The sequence below is a fragment of the Clarias gariepinus genome, chromosome 2 (assembly GCF_024256425.1).
Source record: "Clarias gariepinus isolate MV-2021 ecotype Netherlands chromosome 2, CGAR_prim_01v2, whole genome shotgun sequence".
NCBI classification, from domain to species: domain Eukaryota; kingdom Metazoa; phylum Chordata; class Actinopteri; order Siluriformes; family Clariidae; genus Clarias; species Clarias gariepinus.
Window position 1 is genome coordinate 31395929 of NC_071101.1, and position 23831 is coordinate 31419759.

The 23831-nt window shown below is 36.2% G+C and overlaps 1 protein-coding gene across 6 annotated transcripts in view; it reads right to left on the bottom strand.

The window, feature by feature from the left end:
• eps8l2 (EPS8 like 2) overlaps positions 1-23589 on the bottom strand; it is a 30466-nt gene extending 6877 nt beyond the window's left edge. The window contains exons 1-10 of one of the 6 annotated variants that reach the window (XM_053512398.1): positions 23428-23589; positions 11699-11743; positions 11185-11231; positions 4510-4574; positions 3329-3490; positions 1998-2147; positions 1564-1643; positions 579-688; positions 353-429; positions 55-181 (exon numbers count right to left, since the gene is read on the bottom strand). In XM_053512398.1, the coding sequence (XP_053368373.1) occupies positions 55-181; positions 353-429; positions 579-688; positions 1564-1643; positions 1998-2147; positions 3329-3490; positions 4510-4574; positions 11185-11231; positions 11699-11724 (844 nt within the window). In that variant the 5' untranslated portion in view covers positions 11725-11743; positions 23428-23589. Of the gene's footprint in view, positions 1-54; positions 182-352; positions 430-578; positions 689-1563; positions 1644-1997; positions 2148-3328; positions 3491-4509; positions 4575-4965; positions 5030-5293; positions 5400-11184; positions 11399-11698; positions 11744-12156; positions 12234-23427 lie in introns of those variants that run through there. The other 5 variants (XM_053512399.1, XM_053512401.1, XM_053512400.1 and 2 more) reach the window with 5 other exon arrangements.
• Positions 23590-23831: the final 242 nt, after the last annotated feature.

A 23831-nucleotide genomic window follows, 5' to 3' on the forward strand; every position in this document is an offset into this window, starting at 1 on the left:
CAAGGAGTATCTAGGATGATGAAATCCTGAAAGGGGGCAAGGAATAGTAAATACCTGCTGGTCCTTTTTTCTTATTTTTTCTGGCCTTATTACGCTGGTTAAGCTGGGCAAAGGCTTCGGCGGCCTTTTGCAGCCGGGCCACAAAGATCTCGATGTCGTCCAGAGCACAGTTCAGTATTTGCTAAACAACAAACACACACCCACACAATTAGAGGTAATCGCAATTACATCATTCATCCTGGTGTGCTCAATGTCTAAGTGGCTTTTAGCCCTTTGCATACAGTATGTGTGTGTGTGTGTGTGTGTGTGTGTGTGTGTTCCTATTGATGTTACTCAGTGATAGGTCACTCACCACTTCCTTTTCAATGCGCTGGGCTAATTTCTCATGGGATTCTGTGTCCTGCTGTACTGAACTTCGTCTTTCTACATCTGTGACACAGACACACAGACACACACACACAGACACACACACACACACACACACACACATGGAACGGTGTGCATTAAAAAAAAGCATGCAATGGATACAGGGTAGCAATGCATGTCTCCGATACTGTATGTGTGTAGGGATGTCTCACTTTGCATGTCCATAGCTGCCACGCGTCCTTTTTTCTCAGGGAAAAAATCCTTTGACTCTGAGGGCGGGATGATTGTTTCCCGATGCCGCTTCATTTTTTCCTGATTGACCCTACAACAAGAGACTTTATCAGTGTGTTTAGAATCAGCATTATGATTATGGTATATGTATGAAACAGGTACTAAGATTTTAACAGGTTCAATATACGATTTTATTGGTCTGCATTGATCTAGTACAAAAGGTTTCATTTGTATGGCTTTTGGTACCTGTTCAATACTAGCACATAAAGGATGTAATGGATACATGGAAGTGAAGCAAACAGCATTGTGTGTTATTTACTATCATCGTGTTACAGACACCTACAGTGCCTTTTGTTTACTTTCTAAACTTACTTTCTTACTTTCGAAAATGTAAAAAAGTGCAACTGTTTTAGTCTTCTTGTCATTGTTTTAAAATTAACTAGTATCAGCCCTAATATTGTGTAGGTTCCCCTTGTGGCACTGTGGCAGCTCTGGCAGCTCTGTCCCCATAAGACCTCTAAAGTTGTGCTGTGGTCCCTGGCACCAGGACGTTAACAGTGGATACTTTGCATGCTTGGCCTGTCCCATGGGTGTTCAGTTGGATTGGGATCAGGGGAGATGATGGGCCTTGGGCTCTTTTCCTGCCAGGCCGTTACATGTTGGACTGAGGTGCATTGGTTGTTCTGGGTCATTTCTATCAGACTTATTTCACTGAGCTGAGTTGCATGCTGGAGTTGCATGTTGGCAGCGAGGGCTGGCTTTTGGTTTCCACAGGCATGGGTACCAATGATCTTGCAACTAGTTCACTTGTATTTCATTGATAATAAGTATTAATGTATTAATGCTATTTGGTGGTAATATTGGCTGATCTGTGTATACCTAAGTTCCTGTCGTTGCTGTTATATTCATAATAAACTTATTTAATGTAAGGAAACTTTGTGCGTAGGAGTTATGGTTGGTACTTACTTAAGTGTTTGAGGTCTCATCTTCTTGCCATTTTTATTGTCTCCTAAAGCACTATCGATGTCAGCATGGACTATTTCTGCCTAAAGAGATTGATAGGATTTTTAATTGCACTATGCATTATAAATTTATACACTCTTAATAGAATTCTGCTCTCTCAAGTCGCTATGTTGATGATGTCTAAAATGTCTATCAGTACATAGAGTTATAAATAAATGTCCATCAAACCTAGCTTTATAACACACACACACACACACACACACACACACACACACACACACACAGACGTTGATGAGCTCATGTTTTTAAACTGCAGAACCATGCAGAGTTCATGTATGGGCAAAGTTTCAATTTATGAATACCACAAAGGTAAAAACAAGCTATGGCTAAGGAGCGTTAAATTTACATGGAAGACTGTGAGTGTTTGTGTGCCTCACCTCCACCTCGTCACAACAGAAGAAATGAATGTCTGGTCGGTGCTGCTCACTGTCCTGGCAGACCAACAGCAGGACAGAAGGGTACCGTGTCTTATTTAACACCGTCTGACTATGATGGACTGTAGAGAGGGGAAAGTTCTCCAGCTCATCCTGTATAAGGGGAAATAAAAATTGTGGGAAATGTATCGAGAAATAGGAAGAATGTGGAACATTCTACATTTGGAAAAAAAGGGAAGGGAAAGAGCATATAGAAATATAATTCCAGTAATTATTCCAGTTTATTTAAATAAATAAACCAGGTATATTTTGCCCTTAATATAGTGAGACTTTTATATACTATATGGTCAAAAGTTGTGGACACTTGATGTTCCTTTACCAAACTGTTGCCACAAAGATTCAATTCCAGAACTGCATAGCAAGTGTTTGTATGATATAGAAATGTCCATGCACTATGACATGTTTTGCCATGTATGTAATGAACTGGAACACCAACTAAACCCCAGTGCTTCCTACAGTACAACATCAGTGACTGACCTAACTCTCATGGCCACAAAAACCTTAACAGAAAAAGGTGAGCTATATCTTAAAGCGCATGTTCAACAACACATATGGATTGTTATGGTTAGGCATTAACACACCTTAATACTTAATACTGGTTTTAACTTTAGACAATTTAAAAACACAAGTAAATATAAGATTATATGGTTAAAATCATCATTTACATTTACATTTGGGCATTTGGCAGTTGCTTATCTAGAGCGACTTGGAAGTAGTGATTGCCCTTAAAACAACATTCTAACAACATAAAATGTTTAGGAAAACAATATGCTGGGCTTTCATTCTGAATAACCATTAGCTCTCTTTGTTCACTACTAGTCTCTACGTCATTTTACTCTACTGTGACATCTACAGTAAAACTAGCAACTAAGGCAGGCTACTGTACTGTATATTTGAGGAAATTAAAACTGTTATCTAGGCAGTTACTGGCAGGGGTAAAGGGCAGTGTGTTTTAAGCTCTGAAATAACACAGAGTCAAAGAGCAAGGCCACTATAAACACATCATGTCTCTATCCACTCCTAAAGTAAGAATAATGAGTGAAATACTACTTTTAATTATAAAGAAAAGCTTTGTGTAATCATATTTAGTTGTAGACAGAAATCAGCAGTGAGAAATCATTTGGGCAAAGCAGCAGTACTGCATCAGAGTTAGAGTTAGATTATTTATTGTTAAAGATTTGAGCCTTTGTATACTGTAGCTGTATACCCACCTTACACATACACATGTACAACAACATTATCATCATACAACAACAAAACCTTAACATGCTTACCATTGTGTCGCAGTCTAGGAGCTTAATGGCTTTGTCACTGACTTGCAGCAGCATCTCTTGGGTCCAGATTTTACCTTTAGACTCCAGGAGCATGAGTTTCTTTACTGCATCATCTACTGTCGCTATGGATTCAGCTTTGTCCATTATAAATGTGGAGAGATGCTAAAAAGCATAGATTGTACAACAGTGTAAAATGTAACAATGTAAAACACCCCCTTAATGCAAGCATACAGTAGCTTCAGCATAATATTTCTAAATTTCGGCAAGCTGTAAAGCACATGTGACATTAATTAAACCCCATCTTCTAAACAGTAAGCCTATTCTCAAACTTGCCAAACCTTGACCTTATACATAAAGAAAGATAAACAATACAGCTTCCACATGTTTGTGTTCACTGGATACTAGAATACAGTGGAAAATTTTATAATAATAACCTTGACTAAGTGTACCTACTAATTCTGTTTAGTATTGTGCTTTATATTTTAACCACCACATTGTCATAAGCAAGTTTGGACATACATATTTATTACTGGTGTCATGGCAATAGCCACACCTTCTCATTGTTTAAATCGTTTGCCTGTTATTTCTGCTTCTTCAATCAGCCAAGACAACATTACAATACTATACTCTTTCACACACATTTATATTCTGTGCACTTTGCTTTGTTAAGTTGGAGAGAGAAAGAGAGGGAGAGAGAGAAAGAGAGCAGGAATAGTTCAGATGGAACAGATCCCAGTACCACTGATCTGATGTTAAAATGTAAGTGTTTGCTTGGAAACCTACTATTGTGCTTGTTTAACAGGATGCACATTACAGTTAACAATGTACTGTAGTCCTAGACAAAGAATCAGTTATGTTGCCCAATCCAGTCATTACAAAAGTGCATGAGTCTTTATAAAACCTACAGTATAGAGTGATTCAGTGTAGTCACATTTGATCATTCGTCTAGCAAGTCAGTTACTGTACTGTAAGTGTTTTACTGCAATATGACAAAAGAACCTGCAGTGTTCAAACATTAACGAAACGTATGTATATCACTAAAAAGACAGTGAGCGTTACAACTAAATCCTCAATTAAAAAAAAAGGGACAAGACAGATACTTAGTATAAGAAGGATATAGAAAGGGAATTGCATGAATGAATAAAAATACAAAAGAAAGGACAGGGGAGTGGCTGTCCTACCTGGACGTGGTACTGAGACGTTTCTTGCATGATGAAATTTGAGTTGGAGTATTTCTTGCGCTGTTCTGGTATGAAAAATAAAAACAGTTGTTACAAAAGAACGTTTGTGATGCACTAACTATGAATAGCAGTGTAAACAAACAGTTATAATACATCTATACAATAAAATCAACTGTACTAACAAAAAGTGCAACATGCCATGGCTATCAAATTAAAGAGTCATTTTAAAGCTTAAGCAATTTTAGGTTTTCTTAAAGATCATGTATGGAAGTTCTACAGAGATATTTCTTTTTATTGATTGCATTTCTAGTACCCAAGTTTTTATTTAAAACATTATTGTGTGATCTGCATTCTTTAACTAGGAAATAAAATAGATTAATAACCTTTTAAACATCTTAGTAAATAAATGGAAATCGACAAAAATAGTTTGTATTAACGCTGAGACAACAGACTAACCTCGATGCCACATTTTGGTGTAATTTTGTGCGGACTAGTCACGAAACAGTAATAAGGAAACAAGCTGCAAGTAACATGAGTACACACAAACAGATAAAACAAACACAAAGCTGTTCTCAATACCAAAAACATTCATCACACATAGTAGTAAATTCACACTCAGCTACATAAACTTACAACATTAGTATCAATGCATTAAGCAATCTAATATTATACTAATACTTTAAAAACTATGCATCGCCTATTACACGGATTGTCCATTCCACTTTGATATTTTGTTAGAAAATGAATATTTTGTTCATATTCTTGAAATAATAAAAACTCCTACCCATCTAACAGAAGTCAACTTCAACTCTCCAGCAAAAACTCCACTTAGCAGCCTAGGTCTCAATAATGTGTCTGAACATTTCCTCCATTTTGACAAGGACTGGCCGGGCAACAGTACACTTCAACTCACATCAGGGTCAAAGGCTGCATATTATATGATCTGTTCAGATTAGGTATTGGCTTCCTTCTCTTCTACAATCATCTAGAGTTATCTATGTTTGCTTTACTGCATTTGCCATAGATCTTATTAAACTTAAAAAATATGTCACCCACACACTCAATAACAACCCTCCCCACCCCAACCTGCAACACTCATGTACGCACACACGCACACAGACACTCAGACCACACGCCAAAATTTGCATATTGTTGTTTCAGAAAAATAAATATACTCAGGAAAGACATTTCTTGGAAAAAAAAAACCTTTTAAAATTTACTTAGAAGTCCATACCATACATAAAGTATTGTTGTGGAATCTTTATTTTGCTCACCCTTTTGGTCTTTAATTACACTTTAAGCTATATTTACATACAATTAGAACACTCACACCCTCACTGCTCAGGCTTTGTGAACCTACATAGCCTATACACACTACAGATGCTCAATATATGAATTATATTTTCTTTCATAATTGTTTCACCCTACTATCTTTAAAAAGAATACTATTGGTTGAACAAATCAAAAGCTGCTTCTCTCCGGTTAAGGAAGCAAGTATAATTATTGCCATTAACATAAGCATATGTTATCATCAGCTGGCTTATAGGTAACATATGCTTACGTTATAGCTTATATCAAACAAACACCCCTTCCCATCTACTCTTTCTCTATAATCACAGAGAAGATTCTCTCATATCAGGTAAACAGTAATGTGCATTGTCAGCTGAGCTGGATCTACCGTAACTGACTATAAGGAAGTAAATCTGTACGCATGATTTTTTTTTTTTTTTTTTTACATGACTGACATTTATAGTAAATGATTACAGCTACAAGAGTAATTTTGGTGGCACAGAGGTCGCACTAAAATTAAACATACCCTGGCCATAGTGGAGGTGTGAAATGCAGTAGTATTTTTATGATTACATATACAGTACATTTACTATAGCTAGCTAATATACTGTAGTTTTAATATATTTTATAATATATTTTGTCATATAAATTCTAAACATTTTTGTTGTAATATCACACATTTAGAGTTTTGTATTAAAGTTCAAACATTTGCTGACTAAGAGTCCAATATCCATGATTAATAATGCAGAAAAATAGGCGATAAGCCAAAAATCATGGTAATAGTTATGATAAAGAGATCATAAATGAGAAGACAAGGCATAGGTTAAATGAAAGTGACAAATAATTTAGAGCGTAAACAGGCTAGGGCTGCAAAGGTTCATGTTGGGGATACATTTGCTAATAGATAGATAGATGATATCTGTGACAATATAAAAAGGATTGTTTCAACTAGAGTGACCAAGCACAGTAAAATGGAAAAGTTAAAGAAACACAGTGCAGATCTGAGCATGGAAGCATGAGTTAGACAAGTTAAGAATGTCTCTCAGAGACATTTCTAAACAACTCTAGATGTGAAAATCAGTTGTGAATACTGTATGCAAAAACAAGTTATTGGGACGTGGAGCCACTTCTGGCAAGATCTGGAAGACAACAGCTGAAAGAAAATTGGTCCGGAACAACCAAGAATGGTCAGGAACAACCAAGGAAAGAAAACACACCATTGTTACTGTGTACAGTCAACCAAGTATTCCATCACCATCAAATAAAGAGGTACAGTATGTTGGAGGAGTAAAGCTGAGGCATTTTCAGGCTGTTTGGCTGCCAGTGGAACTAGTGCATAAGACAAAGTAGAATAACGAAGAAGGAGGACTACCACAGAATTCTTCAGCATATTCTCAAATCAGCTAGATGATACTTGAACAAAATTTTATGTATTAACAAGACAATGACACAAAACACACAAAGTTTGTTATGAAATGGATAAAGCAGACTAAGCTTTTTAAACCGCATCCCTATCAAAGGTTGACAATGTTGTAGTGTCAACCTAGTAGTGTCAATGCTAGGAAACAACAAAGTTATTTGAACACTATCCATTCTGCCAAGAAGAGTGATCAGATATTCAACCGGAATTCTGCTAAAAGCTTGTGATGGCTATCAAAAGCACTTACTAAAAGTGAGAATACCAAATATAAGATGCTAATGTTGGAAAACCAAAAATCAGTTAAAACTTCTTCTTCTTTGTTTTTCTGTGTATATTGTACAATCGTTCTTCCCCAGAAAAAAATACTTATTGCAAGTTCAATATTACTTCTTACTGCAACGGTATTTAAAGTTCATGTTCTTACTTACAGAGTACAGAGTATTGGCCTATGTCTATTTATACATATCTGCCCAGACTCAAAACACCTTTGCCAGTCTCTCTTGATTAAACAGACTTGGTACTGTAGCAGACACTCTTACAAAAGCAGCTGTCACTACTTCATCATTTCTTTTTTTAAGAGTGGGTGTGCAAGTAATTTTGAGTGTCTGTTATATAATTTAATGTAAAATTAGAGATTTACAGCATACTACCTAGGAAAAACAATGTGCTAACCTGTTGGATCGTTTCACTGTGACTTGGTCATGAATCTCCAAAGTATAGTATAGCATTTTCTTCAAGACTAATTTGTCTATTAGAATATATATATATATATATATATATATATATATATATATATATATATATATATATATATATTCTGCACTTTTCCTTCAGAACCTTAAGATTTTACCAAAATATAAATACATTTAGTCATATTTAAATTTTTTTACCTAGAGTATATAATCCAGGGAAAATCTTGTTACAAGACCAGTACACCTGTTCTGACAGATCCTGTTGAGGCATTGGGTTACAGGCATTGACTGCAATGAAGTTTCCATGCCAACTTGCCACAGAATGCCTGCTGGATATCGGAAATAAAGTGCCCATGCACACACACAGTACCATCTGTTTAACACAGTCATCCATCTCCAGTTAACTGACACAGACCAATATAAACACCATATGGCACGTCCACCACACGGTCTCAAACCATCTTACAATGGCCAGCCTACAATCTACATGGTCACACATTATTGGTACAAGCAAACACACATTTACATAAAACTACACTCAAAAAAATGAACATGGCTACCTGTTACATGTACTAAAATGTAATATGTGTTTTCTACATAATAATTTCATGTTTCCAAGATAAACATGAATAAATTATGTTGTATTTACATGAAATTCAACAACTTAACATGTATTAGATTTAATCATGTTGAGATAAACCAAAGAGATCTTGTCACTATGAAAACCGGAAATAGCAAAACCGGAAATATCTCGCAATGTCTTCTCGCGAGAAGAGAACACAGCGTGTCGAGAAGACAAACGTTTGGCGGGCGAGTGGAAAAGGTAAGCAGGAATTAATTCCCATCTTTCTAAATAGAAACGAAATACTGAACATAAATGTCACCTGCTGTTTAGCGATGTTTAGTCACGTTATTTTGGTTTAAGCTATTTCTTGTATTTTTAATCACACTTAAAATACCGACGGTTATATGCGCGTGCTTAATCTAAAAAATAAAGCTAAATTGAGACCTCATTTGTAAGTTGCTGCTGGTGTAAAATAAAAATCTCAGTTTTATCCCGTTTGTCTTATGCTTCCTTCCTTCACAGAATTCTGTTGACCAGGACTTGAAATTTAAATTTACTTGAGTTGGATCAACTTAATTTACAACTGAAAAATGTGTTGTACCAACGCTATTCATTTATGTTAACAGTATTAAATTATGTTGGACGCAGCTGTAGTAAATAAGTTAAATGAACCTAATAAAATTAATTTGACTGAACCTAAGAACATTAAGTTGGGCCAACAAAATTGCTTAATGTTGAAAGAAAGCCATTAAATCAGGTGGAAATTCTTTCCATAATTTAATTACGTTCATTCAACAAGTTATTTTTTTGAGTGTACAAGGAAACAAATGAATAAAATGAAAAAGAGGACAAGGTGAAGGGGAGACCTACAAGGTGTAAAATGGATGTTAAGGTTATGGCCATTTGTTACACATCGGATTTAGAGTCAATGTCTATGGAATCATGGGCACTGTCACTGCAATAACATAAGTGTCATGATCTGCTTGCTTACAGATAAGCCAGTAGCTATAGAGCAGGTAAAAAAAAAGCCTGTGACTTAATTTGCATTGCCAGTTAACAGGCTTGCAAGGGTTGAGTGACTGTTTGAACTTTTGCATAGCAAAACAAAAAGGATTTCCCAAATGCATACTAAAATAAAATGCATGATTCCTACAGATTTATAACAAACAAAGTAGTTTTTTTTTGAACCTGCAGATATACAGTAGCAAACTAGCCGGCGAGAGTTTGTCACCCCAGAACTGTGTCGTGATGCATATAAAGTAAGACATTAGACCTATTTTTAGATGCTCATCATAATGAGTGTATGTACTGTAATTCCAGAAACAAAAACATGCAGGTATGTCCATAGGTTTATAGGACACCTGCTGGTAAGGTATCAGTGACCATCTGTCACACACAAACACACAATGTTCAATGTTGTTCTCTCTCTCTGTCTCTCTCTATTAATTTCATCCTTTTTTCCAGTCAGTAGATTTATCATTCACTGACCCATATCTTATGTACTGGAAACATTTATTAGCCCCACCAAAAAAAAAAGAAAAAAAGAATGCTGCGTTGTCCTTAGTCGCCCTAAATGGACAACTCCTTCTAAACATGCTCTTTCTGAAAGCCTCTTTTATACACCTTACATGACTGTGCACACACGCATGCATTTTTCCAGCCACACACTCATTCCAGACACACCCAAATAGGGACAGTGCAGGACTGTGCAACTTTAAACAGAAAAACTCTCTCTCTCTCTCTCTCTCTCTCCCTCTCTCTCTCTCTCTCTCTCTCTCTCTCACTCTCTGTAACAAATTAGGTAAATGATTGACAATGCAGGAATGCAGTTTACAGGGAAGATTTTCTAGTGGGAGGAACTAAGATCAATTGACATGACACTGTCAATGTTCTGTGAAAGTCATGTAGGTGGACCAAAATTCAATTTCGTAAAAAAAACAAACAAAAAAAAAACAAACAAAAAAAAAAACAGGCTGGCATTATTCCTAGTATCGGTTCTGCAATTTTCACTTTGCTGGCATGTTCATTTGATTAGCAAATGTCAATTGTCTGTTGTTATACTGTAGGTTGGTGCAATCTCAATCTCAGTGAAGATAGTAGATGAGATTCTCTGTGGTGTAATGTGCACGCATTAATTCACAGGCTTTTTTAATGCTGAGAACAAAGATATTTTAAGTTAATTTAATAGAATTAGATTTTTTTGGCATATATTTTGTAATAATTTATACAAATTAATTAAATGAGCACAGAACAAAGGCACATAATGCTCAGGACCAATGTGTTAATATAAAATTCCTTTAATTTCCAAGATGTTTGCTAAAATTAGACTAGCACGAAAATGTTAATTAAGAAATCAAATCAATGTAAGGTAGAATGCTTCTAGTGTGTACATTTGTGTCAGCATGGACTACAACGAATACAATGAATTCAGTGTTGTAGTGAACAATCCAGTTGCTAGGTTGAGTTTCTGTATTTGCCCAATGAACGATTAAATAATAATTACAAATTATTTAAAATAATTAAAACTAATAATACATTTCTAATTTAAAACTGCATTACATGGTTACTTTTTTTTTGCGACTGTAAATAAGTAAAAAAGCAAAATAGATAGACAGTAAAGAATACACTTTATTATTTTTACAAAACAACAACAAAAACAAAACAAAACATAGAAACAAACAAAAAGTGGGTTTACATTGTGTACTTACCAAACAGGGCTTTGGCGCTGATCCTGCTGTCAGATCTGGCCACCCCACTGCAAAAAGAAGCAGCAGCAGATGATGGAGGACGATGTCTACTCTTCATCATTCAAGTTGTTTTTAACTAAACAATACTTTCACTACACAAAAAATACACCTTTACAGCACTAGCTTGTCTGTTAACACTCTTAAAAGTAAAGACTACAGTGCTTTGTTTGTTGAGGTTTCTGTTCTGTGGCTTCACTGAGCACGACTGACTAAGATTATCTACAGGTTCTCAGGGCATATGGAAGCAAGAGGAGGTGAGAGAGAGAGAGAGAGAGAGAGAGAGAGAGAGAGAGTTCAGTTTGAATGGCAAAGCAAACATTCCCTAACAGTGCCTCTCTGTCTGCTGAGACCCTGTCACTTGCACTAACATAAGCTGACATGAACACGCATAGCCACGTCTGTTCAAACATCTCTTAGTTAGCAATTTAGTACATGGAAATCATTTGCAGTGTGTTTATATGTAGGCCATACTCACTTAGTCTGTCTCACTGGAGGTTCCATGAAATTCCTGTTTTATGAGCTGGAAAGAGAGTACAAAAGGGAAAAATGAAGATACAGTTATTTACATACCATATAAGTTTGGTACTTATGTCAGTGTTCACAGACCAATATGACCCATAAAAAAGATATGAGAGAGTTTTCATTAGTGATGTAATTATAGCTCTGCAGCATGATTTCAAATGTGTCATATCTTGTAAGACTGTTACATGTTAAAATGAAATGTTAAAACAACAATCAAGTAATTTGTTAATTCTTTGACTTGCAACCAACAAATTATAAGGCCTGTACTTCCACAAGCATCAGAGGAACAATAACTGTGATCATGTGTTGTTGGGTCTGACGAAAACTAAATCTAAAGTTTTGTCAATAAACACCATCAGCATGTTTGGCAAATAAAGTGAACTGCACACAAGAACAATTTGCCAACCCCACCATAAAATACATGTGTGGATCACTGATGCAGTGGGATTTATTAGTTGCTGGTGGTCCAGGGATCTTTTGGAGATTTATTTATCATACCATGAAATTGTAATACAAAAACCTGGATGATGAATATACAGTACATTGTTATCAGAATGGAAATGACTGATACAATTTCAAAGTTATGCTTAACTCTGCAAACTTTTATTTGAAAAGCTGTGATCTGACATGCATCTATGTTTTAAGATCTTTCACATGTGTCTGCCATGTTGTGAGTGTCTTTAAGCTGTTTTTGTGTTCAGGAAAGGCATCAATAAATGTTGTAATGCCAATAATTTTGAGACCACTACTAAAACTACTTATGTTAAAGAAAAAAAAAAACAATATGTTAAAACTAAACAGTATTTCCAATTGTTTAGGCATAAACCCCTATCAGTCAGTGCGTTTGAGGAGTGGTTAGTAATTGAGCCTGGCCCTTCCACATGGCAGAAGATGCCCTAATTTTTGTTCAAAATTAATTATAAACCTCCTATTTAATTAACCCCCTAAAGGATGTTTTTGTAATATTTTCTAAACAACCTCATGGTTTTACTGTATCTGACCACTGAACCTATAGACAGTGAAGAGCTTACAAAGCATGGATGTATAGTGACAATCTGCAAATGTATTATGGTACTCTATCCAATGACGGAAACGTTTAGGTAATTTGTAAGTCTCTCTGGATAAGAGTGTCTGCTAAATGCCTAAATGTAATGCAAATGTATTATTTTAGAGAGACTTACACAAGAATCAGCCAGAATGCCAAGAGACCTCTAAGAACACTGAAGTAGCTACAGTTGAAATATTATGAGGAAGCCCTTTCTCATGTAGTACATTGCATTATGATCTGATGAAACAAAAGTTAGCATTTATCAGAATATTTTTAAGATATATGTATGTTTAAAGCAAATAAACAAGACAGCTAATCAACCAAAGAACACTATACCCAAAGGGGAAGCATGGTGGTGGAAGCATCAGGTTACGGGGTGTTTTCCCATTAGCTGAGGCTAAAGCTCTAGCCAGATAAAAATGTGCTATGTTGATGTGCAAACACATAAAAAAAAATTGTAGTGGTGTCAGTTGGCTATTGTCTGGTTTATTATGGTATAATTTGTAAGGAATCGCCACTAGAGGGTCCTTTGTAGTTTTTGTTTTGCAGACTCAGTTTCCCAGAAGGCACGTCGGTCAGGTGATGCGGGAGAACCGAGGTAGGTCGTTAAATCTTCAATAAAGAGCTGATTAGTCTGGGAAACTGGGTTGAGCATTGAACATTTGTACGTACTGTCATGTGGGCATTTTGTTTTGTGTGTTGTTTTTCTTTGTTTAATTTATATTGTTATTTTATAGTTCATGTTAACCCATAACTACTAAGCATGTCAGCAGGCTAAATGTGTTTGCATGTAGGCTATGTCTTGTGTGTTTAAGTGTGTGTGGAGCTGATTTGGTTTTGAGTCATGTTGTGTTGTTTGTTAGATAATAGGTAAGTAGTTAGCCTCTGTGTGTCTCCCAGGCCTAGCCTCTGTGTCCCGAGTCCCTAGTGTTGTGTTTAGCTATAAGGTAAGTGTAGCTACGTGCATGTTAGACTAAAGACATGCTTAGCTCAATGAATGTGTAGCTGACTGCCATGGTTAGCGAATGACCATGTTTAGCTAATAGCCATGTTTAGCTGATTGCCATGTCTTTAGCCTTAGTCCTGTCTCCAGTCATTAACAACAGCCTATACCACCCAGTCATGACATTATAAGGCTGCAAACATTTTTTTTAAGGTTATTGTAAGTAATTAAATAAGTGAGGTTGGAAGAAACCAGAAATAAAACAATCACTGCTAAAATCCACATTAAATCAATTATCAAAGCTGGGAACTATCTTTTGTGAGAACCATTAGTTCAATAAATACACACTTTAATACCCCTTTTTCTGATTTTCCTAAACACCTACTACACTGCTAAGCACTTAAACACAACCATTTAAAAACTGTTTAACCCAACAAACAGTGGTAGCTAAAGGTATTAGAAAACATATTCTATGTACTGTATTACTCTTCTCCCCATGCACAAAACATGTGATTCATTAATTAGATCTAGCCTATCTGGCTGAAGAGTTGTGCTAATTAACTAACCTATGGCTAGGGGAATCATGCCTAAACCTTATAGAAAACTTGTGGACAATGATGAAAAAGGCAGTAGCAGTCAAAAATTCTGTAAATCATCTTGAGGAAGCAATCAAGCAGGAATGGACTAAACAACTGACACCAGAGTACTGCAGATGTCTTTTTGACTTTTTATACACAGCTGAATCCAGCAGGTTTTGAAGAATAAAGGACTTATACTAAATATTAATTATTGTACAGCAGTTTGATTGCATAAAATCCCTAATAATTATTCTTATAATCTTGATTGTCGTTTTTTACATAATAATTTAATGATATGAGAATATCTTTAAAACACTCAACTTTCCTTTTTTTTAAATACTTTTGGCCACTACTGTATACCAACACAACAAACAACAACAATATAAAGAGTTATAACAATAGGCTAGGCTCAAAGAAACTCTTTCAGTTTCTACATGGAGAAAGAAGAAGTAAGTTAGGTGTGTCCACGGAAATGGGATTCATTTTTAGATTCAGATGTTGTAAAATACCGTAGGGAAAATCATTATTTGATCCCCTACAGATTTTGTATTTTCTTACAAAGAAATTAATGGTCCATAATTTTTATCATAGTTTTATTTAAAAAGATAAAGACAAAATATCAACCAAAAATCCAGAAAAAGCACATGATACATGACCACATGAAGGTTACATGCGAGGTTCCTGAGGCAATGAATTTTAATGAGTACAATAAGTATTTAGTCCCCAAACAAAACATAACTTAGTTCTTAGAGGATAAATCCCTCAGGAGGGATTTTGGTCTTCTTTACAGATCTTCTCTAAATCTTTCTAATTCTTGCCTGTCATTTGGCAACTCAAAGTTTCAACTCGCTGTCTAAATTTTTCAATATGACTAAGGTCTGGAGACTGGCTAGGCCAGTTCATGATCTCAATGTGCTTCATCTTGAGCCACTCCTTTGTTGCCTTGGTGGTATATTTTGAGTCATCTTCAGGAGGTTCTCATCCAAGATTTTATAATTTGGTGAAATGCAAAGTTGGCTTGTACATTTAGCAGAGAAACAGCCCCAACATGCTCCAGCTTGATGTTTATTACCTTTTGACTGTAGGAATGGTGTTCTTTGGGTCATAGTCAGCATTTTCCTTCCTAAAAAAAAATGGTGAGTTGCGTTGATGCCAAAGACCTCAATTTGGGTCTCATTCGACAACAGCATCTTCTCCCAATCCTTTTAAACTTCAGTTGGGTCTCTAAATGTGCCTTCTCAAAGAGGTGGACCTTGCAGCACTAAAGGATTTCCATCCGAGGTGGTGTATTGTGTAGCCAATACTTTATTTTGTGACTGTGGTCCTAACTGCCTTGAGATCATTCACAAGCTCCTCCTGTGTAGTTCTTGGCTGATCACTCACTTTTGTCATGATTATCCTTACCCCTTGAGGTGAAATCTTGCATGGAGCTCCAGACTGAGGGCAATTGATAGTTATTTTGTATTTCTTCTTTGGTTAATAGTTGCTCCAACAATTGTCTCCTTCCCACCAAGCCTCTTGCTGATGGATTTGTAGCCCAGCCTAGCCTTGTGCAGGTGCCTGTTATCCTTTGACAGCTCTTTTGTCTTGCCCATGGTGGTGAGGTTTGAATAGAATATTTAAACTGAATTATTTTTGGTTGGGAGGCGATCAAATACTTATTTTACTCACTGAAATGCATTCTCTCTCCTTTAGAATTAATCTATGGTAAAAAAAAAAAATGACAGACCCCTCAACTCTTTATAAGTGGGAAAACTTCAAATAATTCAAATAATTATTTTCCCCACTGTAGATTTAGCTGATGATAGTTGAAATACCAACAAAAAATAACAACAAACTGATTCAGAACAAAATGTACTTTTCATAGGGTTTTATTTTTAAATTCCATACCACTCCAAATATTGAGGATCTATGCAGTCTGAGCTACGTGCTGATAATAGCAAGAAACTCTTTTAATATAGAGCTGTTTTTCACAATGCAACTAAAGCAGTATGACCTATATTCTTCAGTGAAAACAAAACACACACACACACACACACAAACTCACAGTAGTCAACGATTTACAAAGACTTGGCCTGGGGGTTAAAAGAAAGAATAAAGGAATACCAGGAAATGTAACCCATACTACAATGGGACCAGATACAAAACAAAAGTAAGGGTAATTTCAAAGCACCTCAAACATGAGACTTGCATGACCAGCAGAAGAATGAAAATCCGTGCAAAGTTATCATTTATGTGCTAATGTCTTATCTTTTATATCAAGCATTTACCATTGCCTCTTTTTACATAACATCTTGGAATATTCCAAAATCAACTTTCCAGGAATTGCTAGTTGTTTTTTACTTTCACATTCACAAATTGTTTCTGGAATACTGTTCATTAAAGCAATAGCTGTTGTTACTATGTTTTAAAAAATGCCAAAATAAGATATGTCACCTTAACACCTAGTTTTATCACACCGTTCATAAAATAGAAACATACTAATGCTCATAGCAGTAATACAAACAGTAGTCCTGTATTACTGAGTATTATAGTAGTAATAAGTAGTCCTGTTTTTTTGTGAAGCTACAGATATTATAAATGATTGCATACAGTACAACAATCCTTTAGATTATGTTCCCATTAAAATTTTAGTCAGGTAACTAGTTACCTGTAACACAATACATTTCACAAGTAACATTCTCTTCATTTAATTACTGTTGTGTAAGTAAGGCACAATTCCAAAATTCACCTTGATTCAAGCTAAATCAAGCCTAATAAACAAGCTTTTCCCTTATCTTGAGTGTGGAAGTGACACAACAAAAAATATATATCAGCAGAAGCTCAGCAGAAGAATGATAACCTTTCCAGCCAAGCAACTCACTGCCAAGGTGAGGTCAGGACTTTGACTAGGCCACTCCAAAGTCTTCATTTCATTTTTCTTCAGCCATTCAGAGGTGGATTTGCTGGTGTGTTTTGGGTCATTGTCCTGCTGCAGCACCCAAGATCGCTTCAGCTTGAGTTGACGAACAAGCCTTCCAGGTCCTGAAGCAGCAAAACAACCCCAGACCATCACACTACCACCACCATATTTTACTGTTGGTATGATGTTCTTTTTCTGAAATGCTGTGTTACTTTTACGCCAGATGTAACGGGACACGCACCTTCCAAAAAGTTCAATTTTTGTCTCATCGGTCCACAAGGTATTTTCCCAAAAGTCTTGGCAATCATTGAGATGTTTTTTAGCAAAATTGAGACGAGCCTTAATGTTCTTTTTGCTTAAAAGTGGTTTGCGCCTTGGAAATCTGCCATGCAGGCCGTTTTTGCCCAGTCTCTTTCTTATGGTGGAGTTGTGAACACTGACCTTAATTGAGGCAAGTGAGGCCTGCAGTTCTTTAAATGTTGTCCTGGGGTCTTTTGTGGCCTCTCGGATGAGTTGTCTCTGCGCTCTTGGGGTAATTTTGGTTGGCCGGCCACTCCTGGGAAGGTTCACCACTGTTCCATGTTTTTGCCATTTGTGGATAATGGCTCTCACTGTGGTTCGCTGGAGTCCCAAAGCTTTAGAAATGGCTTTATAACCTTTACCAGACTGATAGATCTCAGTTACTTTTGTTCTCATTTGTTCCTGAATTTCTTTGGATCTTGGCATGATGTCTAGCTTTTGAGGTGCTTTTGGTCTACTTCTCTGTGTCAGGTAGCTCCTATTTAAGTGATTTCTTGATTGAAACAGGTGTGGCAGTAATCAGGCCTGGGGGTGACTACAGAAATTGAACTCAGGTGTGATAAACCACAGGTAAGTTATTTTTTAACAAGGGGAGCAATTACTTTTTCACACAGGGCCATGTAGGTTTGGATTTTTTTTCTCCCTAAATAATAAAAAACATCATTTAAAAACTACATTTTGTGTTCAATTATGTTATCTTTGACTAATAGTTAAATGTGTTAGATGATCAGAAACATTTTGTGTGACAAACATGCAAAAGAATAAGAAATCAGGAAGGGGGCAAATAGTTTTTCACACCACTGTAAGCCATTTCAGTGTCTACAGTATGTAAATGAGCTGCTGCTGAGCCACACCCCCACCAGGGGACAGATTGAAGCAACAAGCTTGTAAGATGTCACAATAGGGGGAATCCTATTTGGCTTGTTTAAACCCTGGCCAATACAAAAATAGAAAAATTACTATAAGCAGAGTTTTTTTTTATCACAGTTTTTGATCGTAAACATTCACTGGAGACCCATCTGAATGTCTAAAAGTAAAATAGTTAAAGAAAAGATAACCATGTTAAACTCAACCTTGAGACACAAGAGTACTGAGAGCCTGCCAACATATTTTTGGCTTAGTTTTGAGGAACATTTTTAATTACAGCAATTTTTTAGGGCTCCCATGTTAAGCTTCCTTTCTTCCCATGTTGTTTTTTTTGCTGAGTGTTACTCCACCCTTTCTGTTTTTCATTCCGAATTTACAGTTAACTCTCTATGATATCATGGAACAACATGCGGGAAGGGATATTTTGTGTTCTTGTGTGTGTGTGTGTGTGTGTGTGTGTGTGTGTGTGCTTAGGTGAGTGAAATGACAAAACACAGATTGTGCAGAACAAGGGCCTATCCTTGTCATATAACTAAACTCATACAGGTTAATAGTTAATAAGTAATAGCACTACAGTCTCAGTTACAGCTGGGTATATAAAATGAGCTGTAAAAATGCCCTTCTATGAGACTTTATAACTGAAACCATTTGACTTCATAACAGTCTGTGGTCAAAAATGTTTATATAGACAAAACAGCGGTAGATTTTCAGAATTTTATATCTAGGATTTAATGCAACCACATGGCAACAACCTTTACAACCTAATTCTAGATGGTACCTTTTTTAAAAGTTTAATTGCATAATGCTTTTGGTTGGATTAGGTGGTGGTCTGAGCCCTGCCTGGCTTTGCAGTATGTGTAATGTCAAAAAAGGGACAATAAATTAAAGAAGAAAATAAAAATACATTAATGAGTCTGCTTCATTTGCTTAAACCTCAACATATTTAACATATTTAATTTGAGGTCAGGCAAAATGTATTTGTAAATAATGGTAATTTTATGTTAAAGTTCTTAAATAGAATTTATAGTCATACTGCACCACAGATATTTCATTAATATGAAAAAGCTACCAAAGGCCATAATCACTTTTTATATTGTGACAACTCGCTGTCTTTTACTAATAGCCGAAATACTAAATTTACTTGCCCAGGCTACTGATTTGTTGTTACAGGTTACTGAAAAATAAAATTAAAGTGTTGCTTCCATTGTTCTGGGATGACCTGTAGAACTCAGCAGATGAGGCTATGAGATACAGTAAGACTGCTGTGTGCCAATTGGTTGACTGGTGAATAGAGGTGCAATTTGATAACCTGTCACCTGTAAGAGTAATTAACTCCATATCTGAAATGCACTCACGCATGTATGGGGCAAAGTCTACAAATTGCATTAACACTTTAAGAGTAGAAAGAAAATGCTTAAACATTACATTCATTCTTTAATTTAGAACATGCGTAAGCCATTAACTATGCATGCAAATAATACTTCTTCTGATGGTTCACTGCTACAGTGACAGGGTAAGTCCTGTTTAAACCAAATGTGAGGGTTTCACCAAATTAATTCAATGATGTCATTCTGACGTAATGGCTGTTTTTTTTCAGGAAACCAATTTTCAGGAAAATTCAGGAAACATGTCTAAAGGAGTGAGAGTAAAAACATCAGTTCAGTCATCAGAGCCAACATGATAATTATGGTCCAAAGAACAGCATTCTAGTTTGTCATGTGACACAAGGTGCAATCATATCAGGAGTGGAAAAAATATGGACAAACAGCTTCGGTTGCACAACCATAGAAATAAAAGACTGTGTTTCCTATTGACTATCCTTTTTTGATGGGTTCTTCCCTCCCTTTCCTTCCTTAGGCATGTTAAGTATGTTTAAACACAACACACTTATTGTACACACTGTATACACACAATAGTTGAAGAGTTTTAGACTTGAATTAATGAGTGAGGACAAATAAAAATCAGAATTAAGAGCACACATAGAAATGGAAACACTAATGAAACTGAGCAGAATAAAGTGACGGCCAAAGGTTTCATATATTCTCCTGCTAGCAAAATGTGCAGTCACCTTACAATCACTGCACGTTTTTTAATTACATGAAATCATGAAAATTAGATCCCCAGTGAAAAACATGAGTACCATTTTATTCTTGCATTCATTTGTGAATCAATAGCCACACTAACACTGGTAAATACATGGTTATATCAGCCACAAACAAACACGCCACTGAACTCCACTTCATGCACTTATGTTCAATTTGTAAGGCTCAGAAGACAAAGAAGCAGGTTGTAATAATGCCCTTTTACTCCATGTGCAATGCAAATAAAGAAGCCTTTCATGAGTGAATGACACAGACCAGTTGGAAACCACAATGGGCAACTAAAGAGCTTCATGTTGCCCTATCAGCAATGCTGATGACTCTGGTTCGAAAGCAGGTTCAGTCGGTTCTAATAAAACCAGCCGAGACACAGGACCAAGAGGAAGTGCAGGTCATACATTTCATGTCGTTCCCTCAGCCCCAGCAAGTCCAGAAAAAAATCCCAAAACAAGCAACACAACATGTTGCTGATGTGTACGGTAGGTGACTCAATCAGCGTCAAAACAAATAATAGGACTGTTATAACCCAAAACAGCAACAACAAAAAAAAGGGAACTGGCAAAATGTGAACAGGAAAGCAGATCTATATTAAACTCTGTGGAATTTGTAACAGCTTTAAGAAACATAATCTACTAAAATCAGATCACAAATCCGGTTGTTAATGAATCATCCAAGAAGAACAACTAGGGTAAAATGGGAAAAATTGAGAATTTTTTCTTTAGATAACCAAATATATTTTACATATATCATTAATTTCAGACTTGACCATCCAGTTACAATAGTTGCTTCCAGAAAAGTGTGTGCTGCTTAGGTAGTGCTCATTAAGGATGCTCTCAGTGTGGTGTTGAATTTTACACTGACGCTGTTTAGAATAGTGCCATCTCATGTGTCACGCTCCCAAGTTAATCCAGTTTAGACCACATCTCAAATCAGGCATTATGCACACTGTAATCTTGCAGGTGTAGTAACAATTGCTAACTTCTGTGTAGTACCTGAAACCTTTTGTTTTTAAATGCACTGTTCTTATTTTTTGAGCTGCAGTGCTCTTAATGGCTCCTCCCATCCACTGTCTAGATCTATTTCTCAAATAACTTACTGCATGTAGTTTTAGTGCAAATGCTGCATTTCGTGGAAAATCAGACAAGGTGTAGTTAATAATTAAATCCCAGAATGATTCACTATAACTGCTGAAAAATAAAGTGTGGAACAATCAGTAGTCTCAGCTTCACTAGTGAAAGGGGAGAAGCCATTGTAGTAGTAGTTATTGTAGTAGCTTTTCTAAAGAGCAAATTTACTATATTTATGCTACAGCACAAAGGTAAAAAAAAAAAAAAAAAGCTGCTCTTAAGGATTTAAAATATATAAATTATACGTAGTAATGTATCATGTGGTGCACTTTTATTTAAGTAAATCCAAGTACTGAATAGTAGGTAGGTACAGTATTTTCGTAGTGAAACATGGCAGAACACCATTTTTTTGTGCTATATCAGGTAGTCCCAGGATATCACTCAGTTATTTGTTATACTGTATATTAAATTTATCACCAACAATTTGGTCGCAATTTTGTGACCAAAGATAGCTGATGACAAATGTTTTTTTTTTATTTAGTTTTTTTTTTTTAATTAAAATCTTATTGTGTTTATTCCTGCTACAATACCTGTCTAAAAGCCACAAATGCAAAAATCAAAAAAAGCTACAAATACTATAGTGGGAATTGCAAAACATCATAGAGACATAACAGACAGCATACAATACTCTTATTAGCTACTGCTCACACATTTCTTTTTAGCACCCTGACTGCTGACCTATGCAGAATATCATCAGAACATATAGTTTCTTTAATCACAAGTCTATCGCAAGACGAGCTTCCTTGGATAATATAATATGAAGAACACATTATCACGGTCATAAAATCAGTTTCATACAGTGTGACAAGTGCTAATCTTAAAAGATTGCTGTAATCACAGAGTCTGATGCCAGCTTTAAAGTAACTACATATATCACATGAATATTTGGGACACTCGTCTGATGAGAGTGGTTGCAAATAGCTTTCTTTTGGATAAACATACTTGTGAATTGTGTTGTCCTGAAAGTTTTAAAATACAATAGTGACTGGAATTCTGGCTTCTTTGAGTTTCACCAATAGGAGGCTCAAACAACCTATTGCAATATTTCTTTTAATCAGCTAGGCTGCACACTTGCGCAGCAAATACAGTCATCCCTGCATGTATATCATCCTTCCTGTTGTCTGCTGTGTATTCTGCTTCATTTATTTATTTATTTATTTACTCTTTTATTTGGACTCTTCAGTCCATCTTCTGCATGACAGAAGACCCTGTAACAGCCTGTAACTCACACACAAACACACAGGTGAGAGTCAAACACAAGGCTCATGTTTAGCTCCAAAAAAAACACTTTAAATGGTTTGTAAAGTTTTTAAATTGAAGCATTTTGATTATATCACACAGCAGGACAAACAGTACCAATAAAAATAATACATAAACAAATAAAATAAATAGAAGAAGCAACAGAAGAAGATGAAAAAAGAAAAATTTTAATATGGGGAGACCCGGCTCGCTTTTGTGCGTTGGTTTTTGTGTTCTCCTAAAAGTCAAAGAGTCCAAGAGTCGACTCACTGTGCCGACTAAAAGATCCGAATCTTTCACATTACTAGTGTACCGTAAAGTTACATGTGTAGAGATGAGAGAAGTACTATAATAACTTAATGTATAGGAACACTTTTAGCTAGCTTAATTACATTTGACTTTACACTTTATATCCATTGTAAAATAATAATGGTGGTATATTTTGGTTTAGTTTACGAAAGAAAAAAAAAACCTCTGGAAGTCGAAGTAACTATTCAACTTTGTACCTGACTTGTACCTGAAAACAAACAAACAAACCTAAAAACTATTGCACATGAGAAATATGTAGAGTACTCTTACCGTTTAAAAGCAAATGAATTTCCAGTCCACTATTATAAACCACCGTTTAACTCAGACGAAGGAGAAATAGGTGATTAAGGTGCCATGTCAGCGGTCAGACTGTGAACTGATGTGCGCTGATGTGGATCTTGAACGCGGTGACGCGCGCGTGCCCGCTGAACAGTAGCCAAGGAAACGCGGCACCGGCACTCACGCGGAAAACAGCGAGGGAGCGGCGCGCGCATCCGCGACAGGTGCTGGGCTGATAGTTCGCCCGGTGGGAGGGACGATGAGGTTTGATTGGCAGGTGAGGTGATCTGAGCGGTACAGCTCTGCCTGTGGACTAGAGGACTCACTCAGGGGACAGAGGGTTAATGGTGAAATAACAACAACGCAGGGACTGTAGACTGAGGAAGAAAAGTAAA